The following is a 26,410-nucleotide window of genomic DNA, read 5'->3' as shown; positions in this document are numbered from 1 at the left end:
AAAAGTGCTCAGGGAAACTAAAATACAGTGTACGATATTGAGTGGTGTGATTGTCGCTTTGACAGATACCAAGTTGTGTATGTGTCTGACGAGCCCTTATCTACCCCATTTATAGGTAGGGTAAAACTTTGACAGCGACACAACAACGGCAACGATGGGGGCCGCCATCATGAAGAAACACAGAGCAGCACTTGTGATTTTTGTGCTTTTTCTTTGTGTTTTGAATGTATACGGGCAATCCACAACACCGCCCCCGGCACAGAAGCCTCAGCTGAATTCTAAAGACTATATCAAGATGATACAACAGGGTATACAGCTATTGAACAGCTCACTTTCTGCAAACGCTCTACAGCAACTGTCCAATTTCACATCGTTGCTGCCAGTGATGAACGCGCAAAATTTGATGAAAATTCTTCAAAGTTTAAATATAAATGTGCCAAACTCTTCACAAATTGGTGGCGCGCTCAAGTTTATTCAAGGAGCATTATCTGCAGGAACTTCCCAACAGAACAACGGCACTAACTTCAACCCTTTCGCAAAATCACAGAAATACTTGAACTTGATAAGCCCCGGATGTAAAGCTGCTTTGGGTGTTCTCGGCTCGCAGGTGATGCAGCAAAAACAATGGGCATTGCAAGGTTAGTTAATTAATAAATAATTAATTAATTAATTTATAGTTAATTGTTAAGTAGATTTACACATATACTTTATATATCTTAGACGAGATTGACATTATGTAGGCTGAAGTACCTGAAGAAATATACTGTATATAAATATTTATTTCTTAGTGAAAGGCACGTGTGCTATCCACTTCGCCACCCGACCACCCTGAGTTGTTATGTCCATGTATTACAAAGTGTCAAAACAAATCTAGATAACGACCCTACGATATTTACTCTCGTACGTATGTTATCATAACTCTACTTAAGTTACTTCAGTACAGTATGTTGTAGATAAGTATTTATACTATTTTATCTATTAATGTTAATATCTCGCCCTGTTGGCTTGACTGCAAAACAATTATCATATATAAATATTAGTATAGCTACTATTAGGAGTGTCATAATACGCGTGTGGTATATCACGATATATTTACATTCTGTGTTGCATTTGCCTATTTGTCGTTAGTAAACCAAATTGCATTATATGAGACTGTTTTATTGTATACTACAATTTACAGTGATACGGCCAGTGTAGGAATACAGCTGGTACAAGGTAAACACAGACATGGCCGCCCGATACTTTCGGTATCAATAGGCCTATAGTCGGGAAACATTCTTGGTTCGTTAGCATTAAGCAATATAGGTCATCGCAAAAAATTAAAGCAACTTGACAAATTAAGACAATATAAATTTGTTATAAAATGTGTAGGTACCACAAATTTATTGTAAGCGCCATTCCAGATATGAAATTACCAAGTTTGTCAACGTCATCACACAGGGGATTGGTTTCGACATTTTGAGTTATGCATAACATCAGTGAATAACCACAACACTAAAATTCAGCTTTTCTAAAACCTTGTAAAAGTCAAAGGTATCGACAAGGTTTTGGAATGTGTATAAATACCTTTTTAAGTGTTGTGGTTTTTCAGTGATGTCATACATTACTCAAAATCACGAAAACGAGCCCCTGTGAACGTCGTCTGCTAACGATGCTAATCTGACCGATTACACATGGAATCTATTTCAAACGAAATGTCCTTGGAATCGGCGTTATCACCTACTGAAAGGACCACTTTAATTAAACATTTCCGAGTATATATGCTTCTGAAAATAACGTAATATTCCAGTCGAAGGAAACAATCAAGTCAGTTCAGCGCCGCATCACTTCAAAATTCATGTAATCTATCAATGCGCAAAAAAACAGCTTTAATTTTAAACAAGCAGAACTATCCAATTATTAACAATTTTTCAACATATACACACTCATATGAAATAAATAATAAAGTTAAGTGTGTGTTCAAACCATTTTATGTGCGTGTGGTTTTCAATAATACGAGGGACTATATTATTTCTTTACGAAATGTCGGCTGTTCTGGGATTTGAATTTTCTGACGTCACTGATATGATAAGTGGGAAATTCAAACGTATTTTAGCTTCAGTTACTATACAAAACAAACTATATGCATGTAAATGTGAATATAAGCTTTGAACTGTTACCAGATGCAGTATACAGTCGATATGAATGCAATTTGGGTGACAGATAAATAGAACGTCGCCCGTTATGGCGACATGAATATTTATCTGTCACCCAAATTGCATTCAGATCGACTGTATACTGCATCTGGTAACAGTTCAATGCTTAAATAAAACACACAGAAAAAGAGTCATTAAGATAGGTTTATATGCAGTATATGACCTGTGGAGGAAGACCGGGTAAAAAAAATCACTGACTGTCATAGCAAAGTGTAGATGTTTGGTGTAGTTATAGACAGGTGGTTTCTTTGGTAAAAAGTGTTTGAAGCTACAGGCAGGTTGGTAATAGTAATAATAAAATATACACCATTCAAGCTAGAATAAGCCAGTCTAAAGCGCTTTACAATACACAGATATGCAATTAATACAATTAGCATATACATTAATCAAAACAATTTTGAGGATTGTCAGGAGCTGCCTTATCAGGCGCTAACTACGAGTCCTATGCCACCTAGCTAATATCTCACTGTGTGTATGCCAGTGTGGTGGAGACGTTTTGTGTTTCTGTTGTGGTAGTAACATTAAGGTAGCACCGAGGAAAAACCGGACTGGTGATATACAATTTCTATAGGTAAACGTTTTAAGAGAAAAATGCAGGTTCAACAGAGATTATTATTTCTGTTTAATGGATATTGTTGCATGAAATGAGAGCAATATCATATATAGCATAATACTAGAAAACCAGAGGTTCCGGTTCGGTCCTTAGCGGAGGCATTGCAAAAATAACGAATATATTTTACAGACAAAATACCACTATATTTAGCGTATTAAAACAAAAACTGTTGTTTTTAAATACACTTGGATGAAGCTGATAGTGCTCTGGAGAACTGCTTTTTTTTTGTTCACAGTGATTGACTCCTGGGGGAAGCCACACTCTGGTCTTTTACTCGGAAACACTCGCTTGCTCGGATCCTACGATCAGTGTTTAGCTATAGAGCCCGGGGTATACGAAGTAACCTACTGCGCAGCCAATGTTCCTGTCCCATCCGTAAGTATTCTAACCTTATTTGGAATGTGATTGATTCCGACACAAATATGTTTATGAAATAAGTTCTGTCAGAAGCATTTTCTGGATGATCCATGTAGCACGTATACCATTGTGTTAGTAATGTCAATCAACATTTTAAGACTAAAGGATGAGTGTCTTTAAGGCCTTTTTTGGGCCCCGGTATATCCTCTTTCATTTGTTCAAATATGTGTTGTACTACATGCTCGAAAACGAGAGCAAAGGTTTGACGGAAAGTGAGTTTTCGGGGTACCAAAAGGGATAAATCGTAAATATAATTGGCTGTTTTTCAAATGAGCAAAAACAACCGAAATGTTTAAAAAATTTGTAATTTAAACATGCATATATATAAGAACAAAAAATCAGTGAAATTCAAACGTCACTTTTAGATTGTTTATATAAAACGGAGAATGAAAAGGGTTTTGTGCTCTCAATAATTTACTTTCTAATTTACATTTTGAATTGCAATTTACATCTTTGCTCATTTGAGTACACTTACATAAAATGCATATTCACTACACACTTTTCTTTCTTTCTCTTTCTCTTTAATGCAGGACACCCTTTACATGCTATGAGTATAGGATATTGATAGTCAATATTTTATATCATATATATCATATGATATGTGCTTAACACCTGTGGCTGAGTTTCAGGTCCTGATTTGTTTTCTTATTTCTTTAAATAAACTTTCAAATGAAAAATGCCATTTGCTACCACAACTACAGTAAAATGATTTATTCAATATATGAAGTTTGATTTGCTGGTAATTTCAAGTGTCCTAGTTTCAAGGAAAGTATCTGTTTAATCTTTAAAGTCAACCCATTTCATAACTTTATTAATTGTTTGCCTATTTCAAATGTTTATGCGCCGATTGAACATATAAGGCATTTTGGGCATGCTATTACTTATATGATGATATTTCATCTGTGAAAGCTTTATACTTACCCCACAATGCCTTATTACTTAGAAAACACTTTATATGAATGTATGTAGATTAAACAGGCTCAGCAGAGAGTTTATAGTAGGAAATGGTGCTTATGACATGCTAGTCTGATATGTACTTTAGTCCTTGTATTCCAAAACACAAGAAAATGTGTTTTTTACGGGAACTGCTACATGTATCGCGTCCTCATTACACCGACGTCACACAGATTAATTTTGATTTGAAATGAAAGATATCAGGATGGATATTTTGTTAAATTTCATCCATTCGGTATGATTTGTGTATCTTCATATTTTCCTGACACGCATTTACCAAATGTTTTTCATATTCTTATATAAAGCAGCTAACAAATGTTGTTCATAAACTGCTCAACAAAAAACAAGATAAACACTATTCCATATATAGTTGTTTGTATATAAAGTACTCACGTGTGCATACTAATTATTTCTAGATCTATGAAGGCGCAAATGTACTGTTTGGAATGTGTCTTCCGAAGTTATGTACTGATGCAGACGTATACGTTATCGCTGATGCAAGTAGGTATACTTCCGGTTATCTTCTTCCTGGCTAATAAGTTAACAGCCAAGTTTATCTGCCAAACAGTTGCAGTGTATGCACGCCTGTAAAATATACGGACACAAAAGACAACATCATTTATCATTTTTATGATACGAATTGTAGCACACTATGGTAGTCTTAGTTGAAGCAATGATAAATTGTTATACATTGCCCACCCAACTAAACTGTTTAGGGTCAAATCATATATATGTATTAGTTAAATATATAAATAGCAACGTTATTTATTTTACCGCAATGGTGAACCAATATAGTATAACTTAAATCAAAATGTTTTGCTGGTCCGGATGTAAACGGGGGTTGTGGGGTTCGGGGTGTGGCCTTTAGTGTGGCAGGAAAACGATGTACCCGGAGAAAATCGGGGTCGGGCAGATGACCACACATCTTTTCGCGTCCAATCGGGGAATCGAGCCCTGGTCGCCCCGATGAAAGGTGAGTGCGTTGTCCATTGCGCCACCCAATAATTCAGTAATATTACTGAGAAGCATATTACAAATACTTAATAATTTGTACTATATCATAGCTTGATTTCTCACGCCGAAACGTTCAGCAGAGGTTTATTTTATTTTTTTCATCACAAAGACACCAGTTGTTCCTCTCTTCATTCACTATCAACCTTTTAGCCTTGTTGTGTTTCTATGTCATGTCTTAGGGCTTGACCGCTTCCTCGCGCTAAACTTAAAACAGTTTATTGAAATCTGAATGTCCTTTGTCTATTAATTAGGGATTTTTCTTTTTTGCCAAATGATTTTTTCGAAGTTATTTATTAGTAAGGAATGAGCAGTTCATGTGTTCCTATAAAATTGGAGAAAAATTACCATAACAAAGCCATATAAAATAAAAACTAATTATTATTAACTTAAATGTATTTTTATACATTCGCGAAGATTGAAATTATAATGTATGGATTCTTCAAATATTAGAGACCGCAAAAAATAAGCAGAACGCTCTAGAAAGAAAACGAAAAAAATCTGACCTATTTTATGACATTAGCGATTCGTGATCAAACTGATTCTAGAACGGGTTGGTATGTTCTACCTAGCAACCCAACAACGCCGCTATCTTTAAACATTGTGAAACATTAATATGTCTTTCGCAATGTGTTGGTGAGCTGATATATCACTATCAGACAACGCCACGGGGAAAATAGATAACAACTAAAGTCACATGAAATGTTTAGATAGGATGACCAAACAAAGTGTATTGCGAAATAATAGATATGTACCATTTTCAAACCTTTCCTACAAATTGATAAAATAATTATATGATAAAGAATTGCCTTATTAAATAATAATAATAAAAAATAAGCATTTAAAGTTCATCCCCGAAAGGATGGTATAACATTTTCTCCTTGGGTAGAAAAAGGCATAATTGACACGCTCTTTCGGAAATGGCGTCAGTGTCACTACCGGGGATCAAAGGACAAAGTTCAATCTCTGAGAAGGCAGTTAAAACAGATATCACATGTATATCTCCTGCGTATGCAAGATCAATGTAATCTCCCCCTACTTTGAGGGTATGACCTCATGAGCTCATGTCATAAATCTCCAACCCAAGCGATGATATTCTCGAATGTCTAACCCTCGGTATTTCTCCCATTCTGTTTCACTCACAAATCCGCAGACAAGTGGTAATTGCATGAAATTAAGCGTTGATTGCATGTTTTTCACCAAATCCAGAGTGGTCTTCCATGCTTCTGTTGACTTGTCGCCAATGCGTTGATGACGTGACGGCTATCTCCCCAAGGGTGTGGCAAGCTGATCTTTTCCAGCTTAAACGGGAGACACAAAGAATACTCCCGCCAAAGCAAAGTCGGCAACCCACACCACCTCACGCAATTAAATAAAATATTGTATTCTATTTTTCAATTAGGTGGTTTCCATTAACCTGCTCAGACTGTGAGCTTTCATTTACAATGACTGTGTGTGTGTATTTCCCTTTTGTCATTTTCAGCGCTTTTAGATATTAAGACGCTGCTCGATTAGTGATTAAACGGTTTTGGTTTCAAATAAATAATGCATTTACGATAGAAAGGCATGTACTTTTGCTAAGCTTCGTAGTGAGAATCAATCAGAAATAGTACAAGAGGAAACTCGAAGAAAATATTCTCATATAAGTCAACAACATCCCTGAGGAGAACGTACATCACATTTCGTACAATTTAAACCTGGAACAATCCTCCGGAGGACGTTGTCTCCGCGCCAAATATCTACACTTTTAAGAACAGAATATATCAAGTTTGACAGAAAGAAGAACTGTTTTATAATTATAGGATTCATGTAATTTACAAGGAACTTTTAACCTTATGTTATACAATTTATTACCAATTTTTTGAGTCCAGTGCAGAGGAGACCTTTCGGTTCCTGTATTGGAAACTGACTCAAACTTAACTTAACAGGTCGCGTGACTTTCTGAAGGCACAGAAGTCATTTTGGTTTTCGGAATACTGGATTTAAGGCGTAATACACATGAAAACACTCGACAAATACCATTAGTCATCAAGTTTTAACAAAATCTAACAGACTTTATTGCCCGAGAGGGTGCAGCCAATCGGAAGCCTATGCTAATTTATTGAATCCAGATAACACTATTCACCATGCTGCTCAAATTCAAATGTAGTATTTGGATAATTATATAATCATTCTGGCTGGCAAACTTTAAAGTTAATTCTAGTTTTCCAACCAGGTCCCGTATTACATTTATCAATTCACTTATTTTTTTCCCGTCTTGTAGATATATTAATGATATTAAAAGTTCACAAAGAAAACTAATACATTACGATTATTATAGGATGTGATTTAACAAAATTGCAGTGTTTATGTTTTAGAATGTAACTCCATTTCTATTGTGACAGTGCTTGCGTTAATTCCCATGAGTACACCACCAATTTCCAACTTCGCCGGATGCAAGAAAGATATTGAATATGACACACGAGCTATCATAGCTATGTAAGAAGTGTTATCACTTTCCCTTTTTTTGGATTACTATACTCAGAAGATAAAATTAATTCAAATTATTGTTGATGTATCATTTGTGTAACTAGAACAAATTAAAAAATAATATAATGTGTATATCAGTGGTGTTTAATGGATAGGCAAATGCAACAGAAGAAAATACAATGTAAATCCTGTGTGGAGAAGATTTTTTTTTTTTTTTAAAGTCATTTTCGAGTATTTAGTTTACAATATAAGATCAGAACCAGGTATGACACGGTGATTATTGTATAACGTAAGCATTACAATTTGTTGGTGGATTTAGCAAAATATGACATCTAATATTTCAGATGTGTGTGCTGTTTCTTCCTCGCTCTGATGATATTTGCCACTATATTTGACGTGTTGTTCGTGTGTCCTGAACTGAAAAGATTAGCTAAGCCACCTGTTGTAGAGGCAGAGGACGTTGTCAGTAAAACAAAGAACGGGTTATCTCACATCCCGCCAAGGGAGAATGGAGCCAGTCCCCAGGATGTGGAGATTGAATTCGCCAATGTGAAAGGACCAATTCAAACAAACGGAACCCATGCAGGATCAATGTACAAACTCCATGACGAACCTGTCCAAACAAATATAAAAGTGCCGTCTAACTATCCTGGTAATCCTTTATAAGTAATCTTTAACAGTATGTTAAAAGTATCTATCACTCTATTTATATGTCATTGTGATACTTCAGGTTTCCTCGGTATTCATTAAACAGCTTTTTATTCATATGTCTGTGATATTAACTTGATCAGGGGTACAAATATACTATGACACTGACCACTACAGATAAAAATAATAACATATTTAGATTACTCTAACACCCTTCCTCACAGTTCTATACATCTTACCAAACAGACGAAACTCGTTCTTGGTCTTATTATGAGAAACATCTTTTAGAAGGAAGACTCAAATGTATAGGATTGAAATATTTTGGAGCATTAATGTTTTGCGTAAAAAATGAGACAAACTTCAAAAAAGCTTATGTCGAGAAAAAAGTCATATTTATGATTGAATTTCCGGTTGACCATATTTTTGTCTAGTTCAGTGGCAAACAGTACCCAAAGGAACGAGTTGTCCTCCTCTCTGGACCAACTTGTTTTTGTTTTCATATGAGGTTAATTTATCAAAGTGTTAATAAGATTACGTAGCAAAGACAGTACCATTTTTTCTTTTATTTAAAAATAAATCTACTATGTGATGTCTCTTAACAACAAGATAGCTGTTGACTAAGTCGATCGTGAATACGTTTTCTTTAACTTTTAGAGTTAGAGTTTCCTAACACTATTTCTCAGGAAGTACTGGAAGATTCTTTCTAACATTTTAGTTGAATGTTACCAATTGTTCCTAGTTATAAAAATTGAATTTCAGGACTGATATGAAAAAACAAGATGGCAAACAGGCGGCCATATAGTCAAAGTTTATTGGCGCCATTTCTCTAAGAGTACTAGATATATATATTTCTCAAATTAATCGCATAATCTCAATTGTCCGTCAGTAAGCATATATTCTCTGAGACTGACTGGAAAGACAGGATGGCCACCAGAAAACTTTACCAAACTTTGCCAGTGGCAGGTTTTTCTCACTAATTCTCAGAAAGTACTAGATATATATTAATCATTAATTTTAATACTTAAATTTTGCAGGTCCTAAGTTTTGCATGTTTCATTTTGATGCTGATTGAAACGACAAAATGGCATTCAGACAGTCATGTTGACATTCGATAATTCTAGTTTGTTTTCACTATTTACCAAATAAGTACTCGGCAAATTTCAAAATGAGGTTCACCTTGTTTCAATTTGAGTTCTGTGTTATCAGAAAGGTCAAATGACAATTCCATTTGCAAACACAGCAGAATGAAGCTTTGATCAAAAGCTACCACATATACGTTTTACATAACTGAATCCAACAGATAGGAAAAGTAAGAATCAATCTTACATAGAACCCATGGAAAAGGTTGAATGTTGGTCCCAAAGCACCCTCATTTAAAGTTTTTTTAATCCGAAATATTTATATGAACATGAACGTGTATAAATACATTTGGTGTTTTGTTTTTACGTCAGGATTATGTGCAAAATTGGTTTTGTCCTTTTCTGTGTGGACCAATGGGAGGAAGCTGCTTAGTACAGAACAAGCTGGGGGAGCACTTGGAGCTATCAACGGTATCCGGTTTCTCAGCATGACATGGGTCATCCTAGGACACACTTACGGATTCGTTGTGGCTTCCTCGAACATTGGTAGGTCTGTTTTATCACTAGATATCGACTTAAAGAGATTTTCCGTCTATTGCCACATTTTTGATCACAAAAAACAAATACTTTTAATGTACCGGTCCTAGTGCTGATTGCAGTATTTTCCAAAAAAACACCTAGAAGGTTTCGTTTTTGTATGACGACATTTACCGATGTTTCTATCAAACCTTTTCCTGCTTATCAAATTTCATCCACTGAAGGGGAAAGTAATTGTTGCTCAACTCCCTACGTCCTTTGTTCGGTTACGATTTTATAACTGTAAGCTTAACGGGAACTCTTGCTTAAAACCGAATACTGAATTCTTAAAAGCGTTATCAAGGAAAATTCAGTTACAGACCTGTAATCCTAAATTACAGTTGTGTGACCGCACAACGCACCAAAAATAGCGTGTGCACACCGTGCATACATCGTTCACACACCGTCCGCATATCGTCCACACATGGTGCGCACAACTGTGCGATTTAGCAATCGTTCGCACTGTTGTGCGCCTCTCTCCGCACAACTGTGCGATTTGGTATCATTTGTAGTTCAAAATTATGGAATGACAAAAATACGGAAGGTGTATATATCTGTGATTTCTCATCACAATAATCAAGATTTTACAATTTCACAATGCGTGTTACACAGTATTACAGCGACCGCAACCGATGTGCATTTTGTACGATATTGCAGACATTGGTCTTGTTTTCGTTGTAATAAAAGTGTTTTTTATTTTATTTTTTATTTTGCACACAAATTTACAATGACATTATCAAATCTCACAATGCCCAGCGATATTTCAGCAGCCGTCATGTTTATTTACATTGGATATTGTAGTTCCGGTCAGTGTTGTAATTAATACGCTAAGAATTGTGTCTCGTGCGGCATGGGAATTAAAGTCCCATCAACGACACAGCTTTCAAAGAGGCTATATAGTGACAATGCCATGCAAATGTAAATATATATATATATGATATATATATCCCCGACTAAGACTGAGAACTAGTGTTGTTGCTAGACTTGTACAAGTCCCTATCTTAAGAATTATGGTCTATTATATATTATCGCAAAATACACACTTGTTTGTTACTTATACAGCACAAACGCATTGACTGTTTTAAATTTACAAATAACATCAATACATTGGTGACTCGTGTCATTAATAGATTTTGCATTATTTTCATTTTTTAATTAAGTAATACGTATACACTGCCACCAACATTAACCCGTATGGTGCCCCACACTGCATACACAAAATCAAGTATGTGACCAGCTTAACAGTAACATATTTTGTACCGATAACCATCCGATAGTTAGCAGTACCATATATCACTGTAAACCACTCAACAACCGGGTAACGTGTGGTAATCGTCGTTGTACGCGTATTATACTCACTACTTGTGTTGTTAGGTTATGTGACCTACTTACCTGTCAATGTCAAGTACCGGATATGGAAAGTCGGAATCGGGCGTTATTTTGTCTGTTCCTAGATGTGTGTGCTGAATTTCTGTGCAACCCTCTTGGTTTGCCTCATTTTTAAGGTCTTTGGTTACTTTGCCGTCTCCGTCTCGAAGGACTACAATTCGCTTTGCATAACTTCACCATGTTATATGTTCTACTCGTACGAGACTTAATATATGCAATACAAACGGGACGTATAATTAAAATTAGAGTATTATACGCAATTATTAAATATGTTAGCAGACACTTTTAATAAGTGCTATTAAGAGGAAGTGTAAGTTTTGTGACATATTTTCTGGAAATGACACTTTTTATGATATTTTTAACATTGAATTTTACCAATATAGTCCCTTTAATATAGCATCTCAAAGCCGTTTGTAAATATCATATAAATGGTAATCATTATGGTTAACGCATGTATAATACATTTCGTCTGTAAGAATAGAAAGATGTATGGGTGTCACACTTGTACCGTTTCAGATAAAGCGTTATCACTTACGGCGTGTATATCCTTTTATTACTGTGGTGTTTGGGTTCTTTTGCAATAGATGACGAATACCATATATCTTTGATTTAGTGGGTATTTATTTCCCCGTAACAATTTTAAAACACACATGAGACAATATACAGAAACGAACTCGCCTAACAATACATTTACATATGGACAATTCACGTTGTAACGTACGATACTTTAAAAGACGTAAGGTTTATAAAACAATTATTTAAAGAAGCCTAGAAAACTATATATGAATATGGTTCACATAATACTTATAATACCAGTAAACTACACCGAAGTATAAAATCAGTGTTCAATAAGGAAAGTGTTCACTTAGTCAATAACCACACCCATAATTATATATGAGCAATTTACGGCAAGTTATAGCATTCCCAATAAATATAAATTATGGAGCATTAATATTTATCAGCATAAATATTAAGTTTAGCAATAGCTTATATATTTTATTTGACCAATAGCTTACCCTGTATGTGGTACCGGGGATCCACTAGTATACTCTGCAAGGTATGTATATTTCGTAAGTATGTATATATGGCGATGTTGCCTCTACCAGGAGCAGGTAGGAAGTGAATAGAAAAGAAAGGACAGAGAAGCAAATAAAACATTGAAGCGGGAAATATCACGCAATGCGACAGGTGTCAGAGGTCAGTTTGTCACTGGTCAAACAGGTATACAACATTCACAATTACGTCACACCCTCATACATTTCATTCAAAACGAAAGTAACACACGAGACTAGCCGACAGCGATTGCGGATGCGGAGCGCGGATTACGGATTAAAATCAACGACACATTATTATACAAAGTAATCCTAATTAGACTTAATATATTTTAGTGAATCTTTAGGAATATAAAGAATTAAAATAAATTAACAAATCTAACCGGGTGCCACATTACTGTTTAATTTCATTTCTTTGACGTAGCATTAAACTCCTGTTGCTATCAATTTAAATTATTGCAATTTTATCTCGTTTAAATCATGTATGTTTTCGAAAAATATAACACAAACGATAGTTAAGAGTATTTGCTTAATGATTTACAAAGACTATTGACATAAGAGGAAACTGTTCTATATATAAATACTAACACTAAACTTAATATGGTTTGATTCTAGAGAACATGACATCGTTCTACAACCAGATGCTGAAGCGGCGAAGTTTCATGGCTATAGCCAATGCCCTCCTGTCAGTGGATACCTTCTTTGCCTTGAGGTAAGATGGCAAATATCACATTACTACACATTTAAGGACCCCTGTACCACCGCCAAAACCTGTAACTAAGTATTGGAAACTGTGTATTCCGGCATCACCATAAATTTAATAAATCCTTTTCGAACAAAAACTCATTTTCTGTGGAAAAATAATAAAAATACTTATTTGTACATGTTATATAAACAGCAGTGTTTTAATGTCAAAACACAGCGAAACTAACCCAGGATTGGAACCCTTGAGTTAGATTGTTACTTAAGCGCTCTAACCGATGGAGCTACCTGGTCAACTGACGTTTCCTGCTTCAACTGACAAACATTTACATGTATATCCAAAACGAAATTGATGGGGGATCACTGTGTTTACAAAAATAACCCATACTACAGTGGAACTGGGTTTCCTAAGGAGCAATCTATCAATTAATATATGCACGTGTAATCAAACCGCACCTTTGTATTCCCCGGTTGTTATTTGTAATTGAAAGTAAATGATATTACCAGTCACAACATAATAATGATGTTTGATCCTTTTGCTATAATTTCAATGTGTTTTATATTGTCAAAAGAAAGCATATGTCTATCAGATAAAGAAATTACAATTTCACGTCAATGTTTCCTAGTGCACTTTTGTATTTGACTTCTTCATAAACAATCACAATCAGTACGCTAGACATGTGCCGATGAACCATATATAATTGATTTAACAAGTGCCGATGAACCATATATAATTGATATAACATGTGCCGATGAACCATACATGTATATAATTGATATAACATGTGCCAATGAACCAAATATTATTGATATAACATGTGCCAAGGGACCATATATGATTAATATAACATGTGCCAATGAACCATATATAATTGATATAACATGTGCCAATGAACCATATATGATTAATATAACATGTGCCAATGAACCATATATAATTGATATAACATGTGCCAATGAACCATATATAATTGATATAACATGTGCCAATGAACCATATATAATTGATATAACATGTGCCAATGAACCAAATATAATTAATATAACATGTGGCAATGAACCATATATAATTGATATAACATGTGCCGATGAACCATATATTATTGATATAACATGTGCCAATGAACCATATACAATTGATATAACATGTTTCAATGAACCATATATTATTGATATAACATGTGCATTAGCAGGCAATTCAGTTTAGAAATCAAAAACAGACTAAGTTAACTTGTCATACTTTCAATTATTTCGTTTTAAAAAATATATTATTGAAAGTTAATGTTTTGATCATTTTTCAGTGGTCTCCTAGTATCCTACGTGTTCATGAAGGAGATGAAGAGAGAGAAGGGTCGTATTAACTGGTTCATGTTCTACTTTCATAGGTTCTGGAGGTGAGTTACCACATACTATGGATAATTGATAATACTTTCATAAGGGTTGGTAAAAATAATTGGGCAACGTTTAGGATCGCAATGGGAATATTGTGATATTTAAGTGGATGGATTTGCCTGATTATGTAGTTCCTTAAGCACTTGAATCAAGGCTCACTATCTCCCCAGATTCAATTTAGCCGAAATATTAACGAATTTGATATTTATGTACGGTTTAGTTCACATTTCAATGTTCTTTTTAACCACAGCGTCAATACATCAGGACAACATGTTCCATAGCGTCAATACTCAATAGGTAAATGTACAACAGCGTCAATACATAAGAACACAAATATACCACAGCAATAATACACAGTGACAAAATGCACATGCACAAAAGACATCACTGCGTCACAATAAGCTATGGCGAACAGTACAATAGCACTAGTACGTCAGGTTAAAAAAACAAAATATACCCCAGTGTCAGTACACAAAGACAAAAATATACTACAGCTTTGATACAGAGGGACAAAACATAGTACAACTTTGATACAGAGGGACAAAACATAGTACAACCTTGAAACAAAGGGAGAAAACATACTACAGCTTTGATACAAGGGGACAAAATGTACTACAGCTTCGAAACAGAGGGACAAATAATACTACAGCTTTGATACAGAGAGACAAAACATAGTACATTTTTGATACAGAGAGACAAAACATACTACAGCTTTGATACAGAGGGCAAAAACATATTACAGCTTTGATACAGAGGGCAAACACATAGTTCAGCTTTGATACAGAGGGACAAAACGTACTACAGCTTTGATACGATAGGACAAAATCATACCACAGCTTTGATACAGAGAGACAAAATATACTACAGCTTTGATACAGAGGGACACATAATACTACAGCTTTGATACAGAAGGCAAAAACATAGTACAGCTTTGATACAGAGGGCAAAACATAGTACAGCTTTGATACAGAGGGAAAAAATATACTACAGCTTTGATAAAAGGGGACAAAATGTACTACGGGTTTGATACAGAGGGACAAAATGTACTACGGGTTTGATACAGAGGGACAAAATGTACTACGGGTTTGATACAGAGGGCAAAAACATAGTACAGCTTTGATACAGAGGGACAAAACATACTACAGCTTTGATACATAGGGTATACAAATAGTACAGCTTTGATACAGAGGGACAAAACCTATTACAGCATCGATACAGAGGGATAAAACATAGTACATTTTTGATACAGAGGGACAAAATGTACTACGGGTTTGATATAGAGGACAAAAACATAGTAGAGGTTTGATACAGAGGACAAAAACATAGTACAGCTTTGATACAGAGAGACAAAATATACTACAGCTTTGATACAGAAGGACAAAATCCTTCTACAGCTTTGATACAGAGGGACAAAATCATACTACAGCTTTGATACAGCGGGCAAAAACATCGTACAGCTTTGATCAGAGGGCAAAAACACAGTACAGCTTTGATACAGAGGGACAAAATGTACTACGGGTTAGATACAGAAGGACAAAACAAACTACAGCTTTGAAATAGAAGGACAAAACATACTACAGCTTTGATACAGAGGAACAAAATATACTATAGCTTTGATACAAAAGGACAAAAATAAACTACAGCTTTGAAATAGAGGACCAAAACATACTACAGCTTTGATACATAGTGACAAAACATACTAGAGCTTTGAAACAGAGGGCCAAAACATACTAGAGCTTTGAAACAGAGGGACAAAACATACTAGAGCTTTGAAACAGAGGGCCAAAACATACTAGAGCTTTGAAACAGAGGGACAAAACATACTAGAGCTTTGAAACAGAGGGACAAAACATACTAGAGCTTTGAAACAGAGGGCCAAAACATACTAGAGCTTTGAAACAGAGGGACAAAACATACTAGAGCTTTGAAACAGAGGGACAAAACATACTAGAGCTTTGAAACAGAGGGCCAAAACATACTAGAGCTTTGAAACAGAGGGACAAAACATACTACAGCTTTGAAACAGAGGGACAAAACATACTAGAGCTTTGAAACAGAGGGCCAAAACATACTAGAGCTTTGAAACAGAGGGCCAAAACATACTACAGCTTTAATACAGAGGGCCAACACGTACTACAGCTTTGAAACAGAGGGACAAAACATACTACAGCTTTGAAACAGAGGGACAAAACAAAGTACAGCTTTGATACAGAGGGACAAAGCATACTACAGCTTTGATACAGAGCGACAAATCATACTACAGCTTTGAAACAGAGGCCAAAACAAAATACTGCTTTGAAACAGAGGGAAAAACACACTACAGCTTTGATACAGAGGGACAAAATATACCACAGTGTCAAAATACAAAAGGTAAAATACAACACAGCGTCAAAATCCGCAATGATAATATACAAACGCGTCTATAGATAATGAAAATATTCATTACTTGTATATATTACAGTTTCAATACAAATACAGACCGACGTCATATACAACAATGTCAATAAACAATGTCAAAAACCAAATATGCCAAATATGCAATACCCATGGACAAAAATATAAAATTGTTTTTAGGACAAAATACTCCACAGCGTCTAAACACGTCGTGATGAAATATACAACAGCGTCAGTACACAATGTTAAAACAAAATATGTCACAGCGTCAGCATACATGGACGATGATTGACTATACATGTAGCTTTAAAACACACAAAAATATACTACACCGTCAATACACAAGGCCAAAAATAACCACAGCCTCGATACGCAAGGTAAAATTCAAAATCACATTCTTAACTTAAGATAAGAACAGAATGGTAACTTCATATACTGGAACTTTTTGGTATACATTTCCTTCGGTACATTTAAGAGTTTGATTTTTCATTGGAAATTAAAGTAATCTTTGTGTCTACTTTTTATTAAATGAAACATGGCGTAACAAGACTGTGTACCATTTTAAATGTGTCCCTCAAATCAATGCAATGTCCTGAAATAGAAGACCCTCGAAAAAAATTCCTTGATTTTACATTTGATCCGCATTAGTCGCATCTTACAATATCAATATGAATTTGAATACAGCTGGTTGATTACTAAAGCTTCGNCCCCCCCCCCCCCCCCCCGTAGCTGCTAGGATGACAAATATCATCAAATTGCGAATCGAATGAATTAGAGGCCAACTTTTAAAAAACCCACAATGAATCGCTAACATTAGCATATGTATTGAAAATATTAATTTTACTCAGGATAATGAATTTAAACGAGTTGCGATTTGGTATAAAGATCAATTAAGAAAATGATACTTTTATTAGTTTATATGTTTTGACTAACTACAACAGTAGGTAAATATTCGATCTATTGTCACAATTTTAACAGCTGTATAGCTATATAAAAGCAAAAGTATAAGGAAAGCATATTAAAATAGAAAGAAAGATATTCCACCAGAACTTCATTGCGCTTTTCATGTTCGGAATAACGTGAAAAGCAGTTTTATTCATATTGAGACTACTGTATTTGGCAAGGACGGTCGTTATGTTATTTTCTCTATATAGATTGACACCACCTTACATGTTAGTGATGATGATGGACATTGCTCTATTCCGTTACGTTGGCGATGGACCTACTTGGAATCCGAATGGAATCGAAAATGACTTCTGTAAAGAAACCTGGTGGACCAATCTTGCTTATGTGAACAATGTTGTCAAAGATGACAAAATGGTAAGTTAAATAGCACTAAAAGCTAATGATAATATTAGCTATAAACATTATAGTAATAAAGCGTCAATAAAACGGAGGGTGGTCGGGTGACGCAGTGGAAAGAGCACTTGCTTTTCATCAAGCCGCCCAGGGTTCGATTACCCGATCGAACGTGAAAGGGTATGGAGTCAGCTGCACGACCTTCTCCGGGTATTCCGAATTCCTTCTACAGTAAGACAATTTAATTCAATAAGTATGAACTCAATCCCGTATAATAAGCTCATATTTCATTGTACATGTATACATGCACTTGTATAGTGGTGTGATTGGTCTATGTAATTAGTCAAACCATCATAAATCAATTTTACATATACTAATACCAATGTGTATATACCTACACTATTTCTAATTTTACCATAGTATTTGGCCTTTAACCTGATACAATTTTTCTCGCACCCCTGACAGCGATATCCTACGTGATACCCCAAAACTTGATTTTGTCTATCTCATCTGGTCTGTGTTTCACATATCCGCTACATTTCGCGGAATGTTCACATAACGATGTATTCATCCGCGTGGTTACCTAAGTGATACAATCCGCGTTATCAATACTATGTTTTGTCGTTATATATATTGTTTTGATGTTGTTAGATTCCTAATGTTGTAGATGAAATACTATCTACACTACATTGTTTACGCAAAAGTATGTTAATGTGGCCTTAGCAGTGAGGAGGCCATATTTATTTGTGTCCCCGGATAGTATACTCGTAGACTACAGCGAAATTAAAAAAAATAATCGAATTAAAAGGTGCGAGAAAAAAACAGTTATTTGCAACTGAACGAGGTCTTGTTATCTAGACCCTCGACTGAGATAATTAGCTCAGTTACAGGTAATGTATTTATCACAGTATAACTGCAGTACTTGCCTAATCAATGTATTTCGCCAATAATTGTACTATCTAATGTACCAACAGTGTTTTGCCTGGTCCTGGTATCTGGCCAATGATATGCAGTTTTACGTCATCAGTCCTCTTCTGCTAGTTCCACTTTACTTGTGAGTATTTATCAAACATTAAACAAATATCGCAGTGTTCAATGTGTCTTTATATACATGAAATTTGTATCAAAAATTGACATGCACTGTTTACGAATCACATAACTGTGTGTTTTTATAGAGTTTAATTTTTCTTAAAATTATTCTTTGATAATAATATATTGTAGATAATTTGTTTATGCTGTTAAAGTCGAGCACTTTCTCTTAATATACTGTATACCAAGCCTTTATTTCCCCAAAAGAGCGAAATTATCATGAGAGCAAATATAAGTACGCATCATACAATACATATGCACGTATTATGCACGTGAACCAAGCACGGGGTATTATGCACGTGAACCATGCCTCCCATGCAATTTCCAAAATTCAGTATGGCCAAGCTTCAAATTTGGGTATTTAAGTCCGGCGTTTTGAAAAAAAAAAATATTTTCTGTGAACATGGTACGAAGACGAATATCGGAGGCCCAAAGATGGCAAATTATGCGGTCAACAGGGATGTCCTTTAAAGCTATTGGACGTCAGATGGGCTATCATTATACTGTAGTCAGCCGGCTTGTGAGAAAACACATCCAAACCGACTCCGACAAAGACTTGCCAAGATCCGGTAGACAACCTGTAACATCGCAGCGTGAAGACAGGACACTGGAACGCCTAATTAGACGAAAACCATTTCCAACTAGTTCTGTTCTATAAAGATAATGGTTACCTTATAGATGTCTATCAAACAGAACAGTGAGGAACCGGTTGAAATCAGCAGGACTGAAGTCAAGAAGGGTAATTAGACGTCCCATGTTAACTGATCGACATCAAAGATTGCGTTTGGCATGGTTTATAGCGCGACAAGGTTGGAACCTGAGGATCTTGAGCAAGATACATTGGTCGGACGAGAGCCAGTTTCTGCTGCATGTAACAGATGGACGAATGAAAAATTAGAGACAGAAAAATACAGCATATACCCCAAGGAACATCAAACCAAATGTCCCTTACGATGGAGGCTTTGTAATGATATGGGGTGCATCTCTCATGATTGCAAGTTGGACTTGGTGACCATACGAGGAAACCTGAATTGTGATCAGTTCTTCAGCCAGTTGTTGTCTCCCATTTTGATAACCATTCATTAGCTGCAAGACCTGTGTTTATGGATGACAACGCCAGGCCGCATCGTTCAAGGGCCGTAACCGCCTAACTTCAAGGCGAAGCAGTGACTTCTCTTCCATGGCCAGCCATGAGCCTGGATTTGAATCCGATAGAGCATGTTTGGGACATGCTAGGCCGTCGTGTACAGGCAGTCGAACCTCCTGTACAAAACTTACGTCAGTTGGAAGCAGCATTGCATCGGGAATGGCGACAGCTACCACAGCAGGAAATCCGACGACTGACTGGAGGGATGAGACGCAGGGTTGAGGCCGGCATCCAAGCACGTGATTGTTTTACTCGATATTAAACTCTGAACCATGGATGTCGTTAAGTGACGTTTCCTAAGTGAAATGACAGTCTTATAGGGCATTACCACATAAGAAGGTCAATACTTAAAATGGACATGTTTTAGTGTAATAACTGGGCTTGTGGTTTTTTGAAAATCTATTCATTAAATTATCATTTCATTTCTGTTGATATTTGTTGTGTTTTCCTTAAAGCTAATGTAACAGGCTGCATTTGTATTTTTGCGATTATTTGTTCTGTTACAATGTATCTCATGACATTTATCATATCATATGTCATTTCAAAAAAACCCGTTAGGGTGCTTAACTTTTTCTTTGTGTATAGTTATTGCATGTGAAGGGGGAAATTTACACTAGTCGAAATTGGGTTTTATTTGCAAAGGACGAATATATGACTTAGCGAAAGTTTACAGAAAACCGGACATTAAACTCAACACATAATTCATTAATTCTCATTATACAGCTGTACAAGTGTTCATACATGTATTAAAGATGTGTATCGATTTATTTGTTTATGAGTTTAGTAATTAATTTAATGTCAATAAACCATTTCGGGTTTACCAAATAAATGGTATCAAGTAAGATGTTCTTGATATCTTTTCGTGGGACCTAATAAATAGCTATCTCCCAACCATTTGATATAATATATTTCTTATAATGGGTATAACATTGTTAAATTTTTCAGCTCGAAAAAGATCGGAGGATTCGTCAGCATGCTATTTTTGATTGGAGTAACAATAGTTAGCGCCGTGATTTCTGTCCATTTTGAACTTCCATCGGTGCAGTTCTCCTTAAAACCCAACCCGTAAGTTTTGTTGAAGCGAATATTCGAAAGATGCTTGTTTAATCTTGTGTTGTCTGTGATCTTATTATTGTACTCTTTTTATTTTTCCAACGGTTTTTGTAACACTTTCTTTGTTAATATTTCGATATAATTTTTCATCGTTGTTTCTTTGAATTATCTTTCCATATATCATTGGGTTTGTTTTAATGTAAAGATTATTTTTTCCCCCTTCTTAAAAATTACCGGAAGATCATGTTTTCTGTAGGCGATTCCTACCTGACATATATCAAACAGGAAAAGAAACAGATTTATAATAATCTGATTTATAGTCCGTGGAGCCTTGTGAGAAAACACATATTTTTCTACTTAAGAAATGAGCATATTCTCTAATTTCAGTCACGCTGCCGACTACTTCCCTAATTACTACATCAAACCCTACTGTCGCATGGGTCCCTACATCATTGGAATTATAGCGGGCTATATCCTGTACAGGACTGGAGGCAAATACAAAATCAAAACGGTACGTGGATCACTTAGTGCTAAAACTATTAAATAACTTCACATAGAAATTATTGGAAATAGAAGAAGAAATCTAATTAAAAATAAAAAATACATGTTGATTTTGCTGCACCCTATACTGCATGACACAAAATGTTCTTGGGTGCTTTCCTTCGTGGTTTGAAGCTATTATTTAGATCGTTTCGTGTTACAAACTTTCGTGTATATTCTATATTAACAAACAGTAGACCCGTATTTAATTCAAATTCGTTTTATTTATTTTCGTGGTTCAATAGTTACCACGAAAACCACGAATGTTTATACACAACGAGCATTTCATTCTATACAGTAGTAATTCTGTCCATAGTGAACAACTCAGTGGTAATAAAGGACGAAAGAATAAATATCTGTTCCTAAGGGTCATAACTAATATTGTAATATACGCTAACAAACCGGATTGACATAGAAACATATAATTTGTTTCTATTCCAGCCATTGAACCTTTTCATCTGGGCATTTATGACCACCCTGGGCTGTTTAGTGGTGTATGGTACCTACGAGGAGACTAATGGTAACGCCATGAGTGTTGGCGTCGCGGCCCTTTACAACGCTGTTCACAAAACTCTTTGGGGCGTGTGTGTCTGCTGGGTCGTGTTCGCGTGCGTCACTGGAAACGGAGGTAACGTTTCCTAACTGGAAAATTATTTTGAATATTTATATTTGGGAGGGACGAATAATACGTGAAAAGCGTAATTAAAAAAAAACCATTATTTAAATGAAGAACGTAAGTGCTAAAGCAATAGTAATTTACGTATCAAACGACGTTTGATTGACTATTACCGATACAATGTGGTAGACTACTGGTGGATCTTTTAGTCCCCGAGGTGTGTTGTAACCTTGATGACCACCGTAGTCTTTTTGAGTATTGACAAGGTTCATAATATAAACACTTAACAGATAATTTAACTTGTAATTCATTTTACTTCTCAAACATTACTAAGTTTATAAATTGAAATTACTAAATTTATAAATTTACGGGTTTCACGCACCTGTCCCACTGTTTCAACAGACCATATGGAATTCCAACTGTTTTGCTCCTGACATCACCGATACGTCCTACAAAGGTTCAGTCACCTGTGTGTGTTACGTCTACCAAAACGTGGAGTTACCGAGTATTTGTTAACTTTTTTATAATTATTATTATATTAATACGTTGGTTAAGGCATAGAAATCATCAGGGCAATAAGATAATAAAATGGCTAAAATGGTAAATCCGTTCAGCAATCCTCATATAATTAATCTTACTGTCTTGGCTACAATAGTATGTCAATATACTACCCATGCTATTTTCAGATATAAACGTTATGAAAAAATCCATATTTGTGCCATTTTTATCAGTTTAACAACCATATTCTGTTTCGTTATTTTGGTATCGTTTTTGAAGAAGGGATATATATGCATATCCATGTATAAATTGTATTGACCCGTTAAATAACAATGTGTCGAAAGATTTGATCTCACATCACAGGCACATGTATCCAGTAAAACCCCGTTAACTCGCAATCAAGGTTTATAAATAATAATAAGATTACATTATATTTGACGAATTTAGGGTAATCTGGATATCGTCATATATCGATCCGGCGGATGGCACAATACATGTAGCTCATATCTCGGATAGTAGATAAGAGAAGTGAAACAGAAGTTTAACACAAATGATCACATGTAATGAGTAATTAAACTTTCCAGCAATGAACATAAAGTAATTTATTCGAAAATGTATCTTTTAATAATAATAATAATATACAACATTTATAGCGCCCTATATAATTTGTAAAATTACTCTAAAGCGTGATTTAACGTATGTCTGTAAAACTATTTTTGATTACGTTTCTTTTAAGGGACAAACAAGACCTGTTCGATGTTTCTTCAGTGAAGTAAATGATGATTTCATGATATTAAAACTTTGATTACAACTAATCAGCAATCAGAGTTTTTTAGAGAAAACAAATCGATTAAGATGGTCGAAAATAGCCTAACGAAAATATGGCTTTACACATTTAGGAAATTAACACTTCCCTTAAAACAAAGTATGGAAATAGTAATACCCACACAAATTAAACTACAATAGGAATTCGGTACATGTACACTAAGATACTTTTGTCAATCCTGTAATTATCTCAAAACACAATGCGCTGACAGATTTTAGTGTATCAAGGCATGCCGATGACACACAGAAGGTGTGACACCCTTGCATGACCACACGTTCGACAAATTGAAAGAATAGACGCAACGAACTTAAGCAATCGGATATAACTAGAGTGAGTTAGAGAAATACAAGGCATCTATTTTGACGAAAGGGATATAAGGAAATAGTTTGTACTTGAGTGCAACTGTAAAATAAAATAGCATAATGATGAAAACGTTTTCTGCATTATGTGCTTTTTATACTTATGTGCAAACGATATGAACTTAATTGAACAGTTTTTGTCATAATGTGATGTTTTGCTATTATGTCCATTGAGAAGTTTTGATCACTTAAGTAGTTTTGGTTGTTAATAAAAAAAACTAAACAAAAAAAATCGACCGCCCATAAATTGCTGTAACGAGGATACTGAACACAAATATGTAAGAATATGTTTGGAACCTATAAAGTTCAATGAAGCTGGATTCTACAGTACTTTGTAATATGAGGTCATGATGAATCTTCAATCTAACACATATTTAACACATCTAACTGCCATTTCAGGATACATTAACACTATTTTGTCCTGGAGTCCGTTCGTCCCCCTCGGACGTCTGACGTACTGTGCCTACCTCGTCCATCCACTGGTCATGTACGCATATTACAGTTCGCTAAGACAAGGGATATATGGGACAGATTTTAACATTGTAAGTACATTTTACATGTCGCTAAGACNTCGCTAAGACAAGGGATATATGGGACGGATTTTAACATTGTAAGTACAAATAACAGGTCGCTAAGACAAGGGATATATGGGACGGATTTCAACATTGTAAGTACATATTACAGTTCGCTAAGACAAGGGATATATGGGACGGATTTTAACATTGTAAGTACAAATTACAGGTCGCTAAGACAAGGGATATATGGGACGGATTTCAACATTGTAAGTACATATTACAGTTCGCTAAGACAGGGGATATATGGGACAGATTTTAACATTGTAAGTACATATTACATGTCGCTAAGACAAGGGATATAGGGGACGGATTTTAACATTGTAAGTACATATTTCTTTTAAATGAAGCAATTCGTCGCCGTAAGAATTATTCGCTTTGTGTTTCAGTTATAGAAACTTAAAGTATCATGACTAATTAAACTCAATGAGCAATACGGAGCAATACGGTTAATTGTAATAAAAATACATAAAATGTATTCAATATTCGTCTTTTGGGGTGCTGAAGCTACATGCGCGTATTTATTGCGTAATTTGCATATAGATATGTCTAAAGTATATCATGGATTCATTCCACTGTGTAACAGCTCCTTTATTATCATCAATGTCCGCTGTCACATTTAGTCTTGTTTGATTGTACGTAACAGGTTTTTTTGTATCGTCAGATCTACCTGTTCATGGGACACCTGGTCATTTCGTACATGGTGGCGTTTGTGATTTCCCTTGCGTTCGAGTCTCCGATGATGGCACTCGAGAGGACAATCCTCAAAAAGGACAGAAAGAAAAACAAATGATCGCTGAAAAGGAGCCTAATATAATACACAGAACAATTCAGTTTCTGTTAGAGAATCAGTTACCGAAAGTTGACGACATATTTCATATGGTAAAGGACCATTCTTGAAGATGGTCAAATGCCTGCAAATTCAGCGTTCATGTTAATCATGTAGTCCAAACAAATGATTTCACAAACCTTGCTATAGTTGTTGTTTGAAATAATACATCACTTCTGATAATACATTCATGGATTTGCAATAAGTATTTGTCAAAATAGAACAACCTTTATGATATATAAAAGGATTGGCAATGACTGTTTGTCAAAGGTTATACAACACTTCTGAATATTGATCAAGGCATCAGAAATGGAAACACACATAACTTAATTACATGTACATTTCCCTTTTATATGTAACAAAATACATATAAATGTATGTCTTGCATAAACCTTGAATCAGTAATATTTTACCTGATGTTTCCACGTGCCCTTTGGTATCTGTGGTTAATCACCTGTATACATATTATTTTCAGTCTTTCCGTATCAATGCATACCAGCTGTATATATGTAATCAGTCTTCGTCTCACTCCTTGGTTAAATTAGACAGTAACTCTGTGATTTGTGTTAATGTTTTCCTTTTCCCTGTTTCTTTTGAGTATATATCGATATATATAAAGTATATAGATTAAAACATTTTTTTTTTTTTCTGTGTTTTTGACATTATATTTTTCATATCGTTGTATTAAAAT

The 26,410-nt window shown here is 35.2% G+C and overlaps 1 protein-coding gene across 1 annotated transcript; it reads left to right on the top strand.

The window, feature by feature from the left end:
* The first annotated feature begins 121 nt into the window (after positions 1-121).
* LOC110446174 (nose resistant to fluoxetine protein 6-like) lies at positions 122-26,347 on the top strand. The gene is made up of 15 exons (XM_021491188.1): positions 122-638; positions 3,044-3,183; positions 4,596-4,680; positions 7,575-7,668; positions 8,004-8,311; positions 9,759-9,932; positions 13,019-13,115; positions 14,407-14,499; positions 18,046-18,211; positions 19,165-19,244; positions 21,372-21,491; positions 21,867-21,990; positions 22,461-22,647; positions 24,718-24,860; positions 25,555-26,347. Exons 1-15 carry the CDS (start codon positions 155-157, stop codon positions 25,681-25,683), a joined length of 2,424 nt encoding a protein of 807 aa, XP_021346863.1. The 5' UTR covers positions 122-154; the 3' UTR covers positions 25,684-26,347.
* Positions 26,348-26,410: the final 63 nt, after the last annotated feature.

This window comes from Mizuhopecten yessoensis, unplaced genomic scaffold (assembly GCF_002113885.1).
Source record: "Mizuhopecten yessoensis strain PY_sf001 unplaced genomic scaffold, ASM211388v2 scaffold2599, whole genome shotgun sequence".
In the NCBI taxonomy this organism is placed as follows: Eukaryota; Metazoa; Mollusca; class Bivalvia; order Pectinida; family Pectinidae; genus Mizuhopecten; species Mizuhopecten yessoensis.
The sequence above is the reverse complement of the archived record's forward strand: the minus strand, read 5'-3'. Positions and strand labels throughout refer to the sequence as shown.